The sequence below is a fragment of the Pezoporus occidentalis genome, unplaced genomic scaffold, assembly GCF_034315485.1.
Source record: "Pezoporus occidentalis ecotype Australia unplaced genomic scaffold, CSIRO_AGI_Poc_V1 ctg68, whole genome shotgun sequence".
In the NCBI taxonomy this organism is placed as follows: domain Eukaryota; kingdom Metazoa; phylum Chordata; class Aves; order Psittaciformes; family Psittacidae; genus Pezoporus; species Pezoporus occidentalis.
Window position 1 is genome coordinate 4,788,304 of NW_026916030.1, and position 12,318 is coordinate 4,800,621.

The following is a 12,318-nucleotide window of genomic DNA, read 5'->3' on the forward strand; positions in this document are numbered from 1 at the left end:
TGGCTTATTTACAAAAAGGCCTTTATTAGTCCTTTTTATGGCACTTAAATGCATCTGTTGCTCCTGTTCTCAGGTATGCAGAAGAGAGTTCTGTATTTATTTTATATTATTAAGTACATTTGTGATCCTTAATAATTCAGGGGGGATCTTTCTATGACACTGGGTGTCATTCCCCCCCTCCAACACTAAAATAAAGATGCTTTATAAAGGGATGGGAGCAAAAGGTGTTGGATTGGAGCAAAGAGGGTGCAAAGGCACAGTCAGTGGCACTTTTAGAAGGTAAGTATCCCGTATCATCAGTGGCATATAAATAGCTGAGGAGGAGGTACACGCAGTTTCACAGGTAGGTGTTCTCCAGTTAACAGTTTTATCAGCTTGCTAGAATGGAGAAACGCCGTAAGGCTCCTCGCTCTAGAAATTTTGCTGACTACAGATATGAGACTCCTTATATGCACAATAATTAGTATAGATTTATTGTCAAGTTTGCATCTTCGTACAAGATGATTTGTGCCTCCTAGAAAGCAGACTGAAGTTATTCTGATTTTTTTTATGACCTTGGGCATAAGCTGTTGAGGACTATTGTCAAAATTGCTTTCAGTTGCATGAGGAAGGAATTGGGGCTAAGCATTAGTGACTCAAACTTCTCAAGTAGCTGTTTGGAGACCTCATGGTTTCCTTAAACTGTTGTCAGATGTGCTTGTAGCCTGTGATTATGTTTGTTGTGCACTGGCTTGCAGGATGGGATATTCAGATCCTTTCCTGCAAGGTGGATGGCAACTGACTGTGTGAGCTACCTGTGAACACAGCACGGATGCCTTGCTGCTCCCAGCCTGCAGCAAAGCCCAGCTGACAGTGGCATGGCCTTACTCTGACTTCACTTTGAGGATAAGCATCCTGCCTGCTGTTGCAGCTGTGGCGTGTGGACCAGGAGCAGTGAGTGTGACCTTTCTTTGCATTGCAGTGATGGCGTACATGCAGTTTGTGGAAGACTACTCCGAGCCACAGCCGTCCATGTTCTACCAGACCCCTCAGAATGAACACATCTACCAGCAGAAGAACAAGCACCTCATGGAAGTCTATGGGTTCAATGACTCCTTTATCAGCTTAGACCCCTCTCAAGATCTGGCACCTCCTCCTGCTCTCCCACCCAAGCAGAGGCAGCTGGTGAGTGACATCCATTGTGCCCTCCCTGGACTCTCCGAGACAGCTCTGTTCTTGATCCTTCTGCTTCTGATGGGCTGTAGTGGTGGGAGGATATCTTATTAGAGTTACCCCATCATGCTCCTTGTCATCTTGTTAACACATTCTTAAGCATTTTGCATCATCTACTTTGAGCTCCTTTCTAACCCCATGTTCAGACTGTTCCCCATAAGGCTCTGAAAGTCCTAGAATGCCCTGAAATGAAACATTAGTCTTCCACATGGCATGGCTGAATCTGTGCCAGGCTGCAGGCTTGTGTAACGACAACTGCTTTGAAGATTTTGACACGCTGAGCAACGTGATTTTCAAGAGATTGCTGCACTGTTGTTCCCAATGCTGTTTTGAAACTGTTGTCAAGGATGCCACTAATAATAACAGTTAAACTTAATAACTGCTTTTATGGCTCAGTCTTTGCCAGAGCCACAGGACTTTGGTATAACCATTCTTTAACTCATGCTTGTTTTCTTCACATTAATCCCTTTGTGTGATTCAGGATTTTACCTGTTATTCCGACTGCCAGCACAGAAAGGCTCATCCACATGTGTTTGTGGTTTTGGTGGTGGGTTTAACAGTACAGCAAGTGCCATTTTCCATGTGGGGGATGAAATCCTGGCCTCAGTGTTGGCAGCAGCAGTTTTGTTTCCAGCCTCAGTGGAACTGGGATTTTGTCCTATTTCTTTTTTAGGGTCTTCCTTTCTCTATTTTTAATACCAATCCTGAGGGGTTTATTAGATTAATTATTTGATTTGCTCTATTTTTTATCAAAAAGAAGGCATTTTTGGTGCTGATGTAGCTGACTTAAGTTGGCCGTGGCTTTAGCAAAACAGGAGGAAATGTGGGAACAGAGCCATGGTCTTACCATCATGAGGGTGACTGTTGCAATATTTCTTCATGCTATCTGTGTTAAAGTTTGACTGTCCCAGGGTGATGCTTTTTAATCAAGTGGGAAATCAACGTGGAACTCGTAAGTTTGGGATTTGCATAACTGCATTCCTGTGATGCAGGTAGGAATCCTAAGAAGATAAATTAACATTTCCAGCTAAGCTAAACTGAGTATTATGCATTATTGTTTTGGGGGGTGAGACCTGGAATGCCTGTGTCCCATCTGCTTTGCAGGGACATTAAAGTGTCTGCAGAACTCATCTCTAAAAGGATCAGGCAGTTCTCCAGAGTCTGTGATTCCCTTATCAGAGTGATCCTTGCACTGTCACTTGCACTTTGCAGTCCCTTGCCCTACCTTCTCCTAGAGGTGGCTACACTCTAGTGATAGTTTCCAGTGGTGATACAGGCTACATGGTCACGAGGGAGGGTTTGTCAACAGAGATTTACTGTAGCCATTGTGCTGAGGGAAAATTCTGCTCCTTTCCTGAATTCATCAGCTGAAGCAAAGCGTTTCTTTGCTGCCCTTTAATTGTTATCTGGGTAGCCAAGATGTCACTGGTTTGCCTGCTAGGCATTCCTCTAGTTTTGCAAGCTGATACCATCAAGGTGTTGCTTGCAGTTCCCTGAAGCAAAGGTTTCTTCATGCACAGCCTCCCACCCTTCCCTTCATCTATCTGTTGGGAAAGTGGTGCAAGCAGATGATGGCTTATTCAGCAGTCACTGTAAAAGCCACCAGACTCTTGTTCCTCTGCTCCTGCTCCGTGAGAGTTTCTGAAATAACAAATCACATGGGCATCAGCTGCTCCAGCAGCAGGCAAGTTTTGCTGGATGGACTCCTTTACAAAATAAGAATTAGGGAGTCCTGTCGTGTGAGCTTCACATCTTATATATGAAGCACCGCAGGTTATATTCAACAAGTCAGAGCTGAGAAAGCCAAGATACACCTTACCCTCCCTGAGACTCCTTACTATAGTGGAATTCAGGAGAAATTCCTTAATAGTATTTGTTACAGTGTAATATCTCCCCTTGTGCAAATGAGATATAATTTTGGATTGGACTGAAAAACGGCAGGACATCACTCTTCTCAGCAGTATCTCAGCAGGGGCAGTGAGGACCCATAGCTCACACTGGAGAGACCAAGTTCCCACTGTGCAGGTTGCCACAAAAAGTAGGAGTCTGCAATAACTGTCTGCTTAGCAGAAACAAAAGCCAGTTCCTCCTATAGGCATCTGCTCCACAAGCCATGGGATAAATAGGGCAGCGAGGAGCAGGTTGGCTCCTCCTGCAGCAGTTGACCACGGGTGGACTGTAAGAGGGAGGCTGGAGTTTATTTTTAAGGGATTTGTGAAACAAAGACGATTTGAACTGTGATTTTTGCCGTGCCTCTTGAGCTCAAGAAAGGCATATTGATGTGTCTGACTGATGAACTGTATGAATAGCTGTTTGTTTAGCATGCATTGTTTTGCAGTTAGCATTTCTTATCCTTTTATTCATAGCCTTTTCTGTGTTCTCTTTCTTCGTGTCTTCTGTCTCTTGCTTTCTTCTCCCTCTTCAGCAGGCCTCCTATGCTGCCTCTTCTCTCTCTCCTGTCTCCTACTGTGTCCAGCAAACTAAAGTGCCCTTCACCCCCGAGGACACCGGTGCCACTCAGGGCCTCACTATGTCAGTCTCTAACTCCTTTCTCAACCGGCACAGCTCCTTTCCTGTGCATTCGGTGAGTGGCTCTCTGCACTTTAACACGTGTGTGGTTTTTGTGTTGATGAAACTCTTCTGTGCAAACTCTGCTTATGCTCATGGTTGCAGGTAAAGCCAAAGGTTCTTCTGGGGGGGTTTGAACTCATGTAGCAGTCAGCCAGGTGAGAAAAACTGTGTAAATCCTACTAAGTGAAGCACAGGGGAGGTGTGGCTTGCTTTATATAAGCAGCAGTATTGACATTTGTGGTGAGGGACTGATGAAAGAGAGCTGGCCTGTGTGCCATGCACATTCCCTTGACCTACATGTTCCCCAGGCTGCACAGCAGAGCTGCAAAGTCTTTCTGTTCAGTTGCATAATGTCAGCGATGTGGATGAGTTGATTAAAGGCTGCTGTGTGAGGCTGGCCTTCGGAGAAATAACAAGATGCTGTCCCCCAAATACATGGATTTAGTCAAACTCATGGAACAGTGGCTGCAGCTCCTTATTTTTTTTCCTAAAAAATGGCCTCTACCAGATCTTTTATCTAATATTTGCTTGTCTGCTTCCCTTCACGTCTCCATGGTCCCAGATGAGTTCAGTAACCTTGTATGATTTGCTGATGGATGAGCACTGTGAGCAGTCTCTGAAGAGAAAAAGGCAGGAGGAGCCGAGAATGATTCAAATCAAAATAAGACTAATCTTAGAGCACTGCTTAAATCTGTGATTAGCTGCTTAAATTAAATGGTAGTAATAACAAAGTGTTAAGATAATGAAATTAAATCTAACCATGGGATTCCACCAGCTCATCAGTATGGGGCTCGTTTGCATGTAAAACTATGTGGTTATGCTCTGATTGCTGTGTGATGACAACTGAGAGTAGACTTTTTTAACAGTGACCTGGATGTTTAGTTAAATTAGACTTCTTCTGGAACAGAAATTATCAGACAAGACTTGAGAAAACTCAGAAAGTGTTTAGTTAGTTTAATGTTAAATGTTTGAAAATGGTATCCTCCCACTGCGCCGCTGCTGTCTCCCCATTTCAACACTTACTCATTCTCTAAAAATTAGCCATAATCTTTGGTCCAAAGAAGAAAGTATTCAAATACTTCACAAGTAGTGCTACTTCACAAGCAAGGAATGAAAGCTTTTGGCTTCCACTTGTGTGAGAGAGAACAGTATCATCATTTTGCTGCACAGATGAGAAGGCTGAGGTGTGGAAAGGTTAGTGCTTGCAGAAATCTGTGGTAAACAGTTCTAAATTCAAAGTAATGCAAGAGTTCTGACTTGTACAGCTCTCTTGTTTGATAGTGATCCTTGCAAGCGGTGCACAGAACTCTAAGACTGAATAAAAACACTTGACTATTTTTGCTTTGATTGAGAGGCTATGAATATGATACTATAATGTTCTCAAAATATGCAGGCACTTCCATTTAAAAAGTGTCCTGGTTGGATTAAGTGGTTACTTATCGTTTTAATTGTTCTGACCTGCTCTCATCTTGCTTTGGGCTGCATTTTTGTGAATAGAATATTTTATGAAATGATAAAACTTCATTAAAAAAAATCCTTACTCGTTTTTACAAGGATTTGGTGAGGGAAGTGGCTGAAGAATGAGGAACAATGGGAACAATTACACAGTGCACCGTCAAATGCATAAAGGACATAAGCTGAATTTAAAATGGTGATTTTTCCATTAATGCCTTTAAATTATGATAATCTCATAGTTGCTCATGACTGTAGCTGGTCTGTTTTTTCACAGGGAAAAATGAGATTTTCACTATGACAGTGTCTCTTTGTCTCCGAGCTGCAAAATGCCAATGTCCTTACATGCATCATAGCTGACCCATGTAATACCATAACCATGGTTTATCCCATTTCCTTATCCCTAATAAGACAGAGATATGAAACAGCTGTCAAGGTTTGGATCATTCCCAGGGCGACACCCTGCATTTCAGCACTAAGAAGGGCCGGAGCCCCTCTTGCAATCTGCTCCTGAGCATTGACTGGAAGGAGCGTGTGGTTTCACATGAGGGATGTCACAAACTGCACCAGTAACACTTTAAGCAAATTGCTCTGGTCCTCTTATGCCACCAGAGAAAGGCCACTCAAGTGAGCACTGTGGGGAGCAATAAACCTGCTTAAAGTTAAGCATCAGCTTTGCACCAACCCCGGCAAGGGAGTTAATGCTGGGGAGAGCACACCTTTCAGGTACCAGCCAGCTGAGGGTTGGCCTCGTGCACACCCAGATACCAGCGGTGATTACTGAATCTCTTAAAATTATATGTCTCCTACATAAATAGTTATCCATTCTATACAGGAAGCAAAAACCTCCTTAGATCAATACCAGGAAGTCAGAAGCCATAAATGAAATGGCTGTCCATTGACCCAAGGCAAGCAGAGCATTGCAGGTTTGCCAAGCGCAGCCAATTCTCAGGAAGTGCCCTGTGCTTTTTTCCTTCCCTGGAGACTGGTGTGGACAGCAGGAGTCAATCCCAGGGGGAAAACCTGTCCCTGTCCCCATCTGTTCCTGTGCAGGCAGCAGCAAAGCTGAAACTACACGTTTTGCATGTTAGCCCATTAGCTCAATACGCCAGGTGAAGGACTAATGCCTTACTACTGATTTGCGGGGCTTAAAAAGACTATTTTTAGATGGTGTTTTGAAGCAGAAAAGAGGTGAAGTTGCTCAGAGCATCTTTACTCTTTTAATATATGAATTTCTTTTGTAGAACCCTGACTCTTTTCTTTGCGATCAGCACTGCAGGCACTGCTGCAATCCAGAAGCCACCACCGCTCTCTCAACCCACTAATCGCGCTTTTCCCTTCTTTGCAGGAAATTGTGTCAGAGGTAATAGCTTTTACTGGAGAGAGGCAGAGCTTGAGCAACTGGATCAAACCTCATAGGTTTGGCAAGTGGAGCTTGCTTTTAACCGAGTCTGATTTGTGTCTGGCCTCTGTGCCAGCAAGGGTCCTATTTGTAGTGTGGGCTGATATTTAAGAAGCTGCAGCATCATTCCCCATCCCATGCACAGATAAGATGTTAAATCCAATGTCGGGGGGACAACTGGATTGTACTGTCAGGTATAAGTCTAGGGGTTCCCATCTCTTGAAAGTACTTTTTGTTGCTAAACATTGGGAAAGGAGGTATGCAGTAAGAAACCATCCTCCTCAGTGATTGATTGTTGGCAGTAGTTTTTCTCTAGCTGATCACCTGCCTCCCTCCTTCTCAGAAGACAGAGATACCATCCTTTGGTTCATTAGCTCCATGTGCTGTTTGACTGGAAATGGGTGGGCAGGTATCTGAATGGCAGATCTTGGAATCTCATTACTTCCTGGCAGCTGGGGAGCTCTGCACTGACAGAGGAAATCAGGCCTGTTACAAGCTCAGTTGCTATCCATCCACATATTTTCCACCAAAGACTGCAGAAGGCCTTGCATTCAGTTACAGCTAGGAAGCTTTTCCTCTCCGAAACAAGGAACACACTTGTTTCTCCAAGGCATGTACATGCCATTAGTGGAAATTTGGCTGCATCCTCCACTATGGAGAAATAACTTTCTCAAAATGTTGGTTTTTCTTATGTTTTCTTTTTAATTAAGAAACATTTCCAGTAATTTTCCAGAAACCAAATTGGCTGTCAGCATTCCAGCAGAAGGCGCAAGTGATTTCCTTATGAAAGCTCCAGTTCAGCGCTTCTGTTCTCGCTTGTTCCCACCATTCCTGAGCAAATTGAGTAAGCTCACAGAAAATTCACAGCAACTGTTTCTCTTTCTTGTCTCTGTGCTAACGTATGTTCAGGAAAAGGAGGATCAGATAAGTGTTTAAAGATGCACACGATGCAGACATGTGCTTCACATGTTTTCCCCGCCTTGCCCCTGTTCCTGTAGCTCACTTCCAGCCTGCAGCACACGCCACAGTTCTGGCCCTCACCAGAGACTGAACTGGTTTGATTCATATGGTGATCTGATGGTGGGAGCCTTGGTCAAACCAGTAATGGGAAATCATGGTGTTAATTCATTTCTCTCACAAGTAGGTTTTGGCTCCTTAATTTGAGGGGGAGGGAGAGATTTACATCCATTTAACTGTCCTCTGAGTCCTAGATATTGTTTTGCCTTTCCTGTTTAGTGTTCCTTCTGTGGTCACTTCCACTGCCCACGGCAGGGCTGCACAATGGTATTAATAGTGCTGTTGTGTGCTGGATCACCAATTCCTGCTTCTGAAAACCACTTCCTCCAGTGGTTTATGTTTTTCTTGCAGTTGGAGCACTATGGCTCTGTGTAGGTCTTTAACCAGCCCTCTGTTGACTTCATAGGCCACACACCCCACGTTTTTTGTGTGACTGAGTTTTTAGGAGTCTTGTCTTTGTCACCAGGCTCTGCCTTTTAAAGATCTGCTTGCTAGGTATGGTGGTATTGTCTACAGGCTGAATAAGATTTGACGCTGTAGGTGTGATCACATGGAATTCTCCTGATAGTTCCAAAAGAGAGATGTGTGATAGCATGGTTAATAATAGCTCCTACATATGTTAATATATCTTACAAATGTTTTCTTCCCCTGCTGCCCCCTTATTTGATTTGTTGAAAAGATGTGCAAGAATCCCTCCCACTTAAGGAGAAGTTTGGATTTTGTGTCTTATTGTGCAGAAGCCAGGAGACCCTTTCCCAAGGGAACAGTAAGCCCCATCCATCCATCTGCTATGCTAACCATTGCTTAAAAACAGGGAGGTCAGCTGTGCAGCCCGGTCAGAGGCTTTGCTGAGAAACATTCAAGCATGAGGAGTTGCTGCCTTTCCTGTGGCAGTGCTTGAAGCCATTCTGTTGGCAGCTTGTGTTTCCAGCCATTCATTGCAGGAGCATTTCCTTCCTCATTAGCAAAAGTACCTGGAAGTCCAGCATTGTGTCATGAGATAGGAAGTCTTTTCCAATAGCTGTCTATGCAGTTGTATTCTCAGGGTGTAACGGCTTTGTGCAACACCCAGTAGTTTGTGAACATAGTTCTGTACTGTTAGAATCTGGGCATCCAGTTCTGGCACGTTGCCCACGTCATTCTTTCAATAGCATTAGCAGGGGAGATCTAAAAGATTGATCCTTTGCTCTGATAGCTTCATGTTTTGGAATTCTGGTGCTTTACCTGATCTGGGAGTGCCTGACGGGATCACAGATTAATTTGGCAGAAGGATTCCATAGGGTAATTGAGAAGGTTGTGCTTAAAAGGTAAAGACTGTGTCTGCTGATGCTGCGGATGCTCTGTCAGCCATGTAATTGAATTCAGCTTTGAATTTAGGATAGGGACTGCTGTAACGCAGAACCAGTGGCTCCCTTTATGGAAACACCCTGTTACCTGTGGTCAGCCATGCCTAGTGGATGTAGAGCAGTGTCACTCTTGAAATGAGTTTTCTATTAGAGTGCTTATCTCCTGCCATCTAATCCAAATAAACGGTCGTAATGTCATTGACCTTAGGGACATTCTGTAACACTGCTGCTAATGATGAAAAGCTCTTCTAAAATATTGACCATTGCAGAAAATCAAAGGCAGCAAATTGAAAGAGGCCATCTCTGGGAGACCTCTGTGTGTCACGGTGTGCGGTAAACATTCAGGCTGGCCATGTTGGCTTCCTGCTGTTCCCAGGAGACAAGGTTGCTTCCATGCTTTGTGGAAGTACTTCCCAAGTGGCAGATAGGTGTTTCTAAGATCCACTTTACTGGTGAGAGGAGAGGGAACTCCTGTCCTTGCATTGGCCGTTTGCAGGATCACTCATGCTGGCAGATCATCTTCTGGTCCTGTGGTGGGAGCCTGGCAGCATGGCCGGACTTTGGATAGAGGAAAGCATCCTTTCTCACAGGATCCGGATGCATCCTTCTTCCGAGCTTTCCCAGAGATTATCTTGAAATACTTCATTTAAAGTAAAGCCAAGGGGTAGGAGGTTGTGTCAGCACAGCCATAACCGAGGTCTTACTGACCCTGAAAGAAACCTCTAAGAAGCAGATTAAAACAAGCACTGATCTGTTTCCAGGATAAACTCTTGCCAGTGATTTCTTGGGGGTCAGACTAGAGGATGACTGGTTCGCTTGTGACATTTCTGTTGAATGGACTGTCCTCTCCCCAAAAAGGTATGTCTTTGAAAGGATGACAGGGCTTCCAACACCCAAACTCCATGGATGCTGTTGCCACAATTCCTGCTGCAGCTGCTGGCTGGGCAGGGCCTGACTGGGGCGCAGCAGGAATGGGTGCCATATGGACATCATGTCTACCACAGGGTGTTTTTTTTCCCCTCTAAAAGTATGCTTCATTCTTGGCTCCTGTCCCAGCACGGCTGCATAGCTGGAATTCCAGAGCTGCTTGCTGGCTCCAAAGGAAGGCGGGGGCTCCTTGGCTCTCTTTCCACAAGATGCAACTTTACAACAGGATTGGAAGTCGGAGAGCAGCCTGGCTAATTAATGCCAGTGCACCAAAGGCTTCTCTGCGCTGTTCCCTTTGTTAACAGCATGCTGAGAGCATGTCTGCCTCCTTAAATGATTGTTCACGGATCACATAATGAAGATGAATGCATTTTCCTGGGCACTTGGGCCTTAAAGCAGCATTTTCAACACTTCTCATGCCAAGAGACTGTTTCAAAAGGTGTATTGATGAGGCCACAGAGAAATCAATGTATAGTGATTGTCAGGAGTAACATATCCACAGTCAAACTTTTAAGATGTATGCAATGTTATGTTATATTTAGGTCTGCATTGCCTTTAAATTGGGATTAATGTCCCTGAAACTGTGCAAGGCAGAAGCTGTGTGATTTCTTCTGCCCCAGCAGCAGTAATTCCTGTCCCTGAGCAGCTAGCTCAGCCTGCAGGCAATGTACCAGGCAGCCGCTCAGCTGCTGAGCCTCGCGGCCAGTGTTTGGCCTGAACTAACCCTGCCAGCTCCATCACATAGCGTGACAGCTTCGCAGGGTGCTGCCTGTCCCAGTGTGACTTGACTGAGGACAGTGATTTCCTTTCTCTCCTGCCCTGCTTTAGCTCCACCACTGCTTTCCAAAAGCTTGGCTTCTTCTCTTGGGTTCGGCAGGTCAGAGACAAAAAGCCTTGGGATTTCTTGGTGGGAGATGTCCATCAACTACAAAGTGAAGGACGGCATGTGCCGTCTGTCTTATGTGGGTGCAGGAAGCCCAGCTCCAGGGGAGCTGGCACATAGGTTCTGTTTGAACAAATTATTTGCTTTACTGGATCAGAGGATCTCGTTATCAGGACAGCCCTTTGTTGAGTGCCTTCTTGAACTGTTGCAGCAGTGGTTGGTGGGATATACATTCTCCATCAACTTTGCCCCTGTTGGTTTTGGTGTTGTTTTTTTTTTTTTGGGGGGGGGGTCTAGCCTGGGATTTGGGGCAATAGTTGGCATGTTAGGGCCAGTGAGATCATGAAATACCAGGGAGATGTGCAGGCACAATGGATCTGCTGAGCCAAGGTGATGTCATGAGCCTGGCTTCTTAGGAGGGATTTAGTGGTTTGTGCCATGCAAGTGAAAATGAATAAATGCAGAGCATTTATCTGGGCAGAAAGTAAATACAGAGATTAGAGTTGTCATTGTTACTGAGGCAGCACCAAAAGCTGACAGTGTCCCTGGAGCCAGGGCTGCTCATCCGGAAAGAAACAGGCAGGAAGAGAGAGGAGCCTGTCCTAGAGCCAGTCTCCTTTTAGCCACAGGCATGTGGTAGGGATTTGCATTTTAATTATTTTCCAGTGGTCTTTTAAGCTCTCTTTCCAAAGCATCTCCCTCTGCTTCTCTGTATTATGGCCTGCAATTTGTCTGGGGTCCGCAGAATACACCCAGAGCACTGCGGGACTCCACGCACAGCGGAGGGCAACCACTGAGGATTAAGGTGGTGGAAGGTAAAGTGTAGCCATTGACCTTTATGTTTCCTTTCCTTTGTAGTGGAGAAGCTTTTTTTGCCCAGGTTTTTGGCCCGAGGCTGTTCTCAGTTCAGGTTTTTAAGCTCATGTCTTTCCTAGGTAGAAACAAAAATACCACTGCTGGACTGGATGCTGCTGCCAGGGCTCAGGTGACAGACTAAGCTTTGCTTTTTGTCACACACTCAGCTCTCCTGGGAAAAGGTAGCCTGAATTCTCTGACTCCTGTCTTTGTTGTCCCTTCTCCTTTCTACATCACAACGGTGTCACTTTCAGCCTGGTTTGAGCGAGTTGTGTCTGTGCTTCTGGAGAGCTCTGTAATGCACCATCCTTCTGCCGCAGATCACGCAAAGGAGCAACTGTCCCAGCTCCGTTTCAGCGTGGGTTTTGTTTTGGATGATGTGATCCTTCCTTTTGGTCTGCTTGGCTACAACACAGGTCTCACCAGTGGCTGAGCTCTTCAGGTTTCTAAATAAACTCCTCACCAGCAGGTTTAGCGTTATTGTCTCTCGGTTTTTGCTGGGTGTCAGCTTTGTTTTGGACTTAACCCTGATGGTAAATCTTACTAGCACCAGATGTTAAAAGACAGAGGGTTGCTCTTGTTTTTCTTGGCACAGTATATTCCCACTGCACCCCGTTTAATATTTTCTGAGCAGTAATCTGATGATTAGGAGA

At 45.0% G+C, this 12,318-nt stretch overlaps 1 protein-coding gene across 6 annotated transcripts in view; it reads left to right on the forward strand.

Annotated features, from left to right (window-relative positions):
• The window catches only part of RAPGEF1 (Rap guanine nucleotide exchange factor 1), an 83,805-nt gene that overhangs the window by 54,153 nt on the left and 17,334 nt on the right, over positions 1-12,318 (forward strand). For 2 of the 6 annotated variants that reach the window (XM_062641147.1, XM_062641149.1), the window contains exons 10-11: positions 962-1,164; positions 3,638-3,796. In XM_062641147.1, the coding sequence (XP_062497131.1) occupies positions 962-1,164; positions 3,638-3,796 (362 nt within the window). The remainder of the gene's footprint in view (positions 1-961; positions 1,165-3,637; positions 3,797-12,318) is intronic. The other 4 variants (XM_062641148.1, XM_062641151.1, XM_062641152.1 and 1 more) reach the window with 2 other exon arrangements.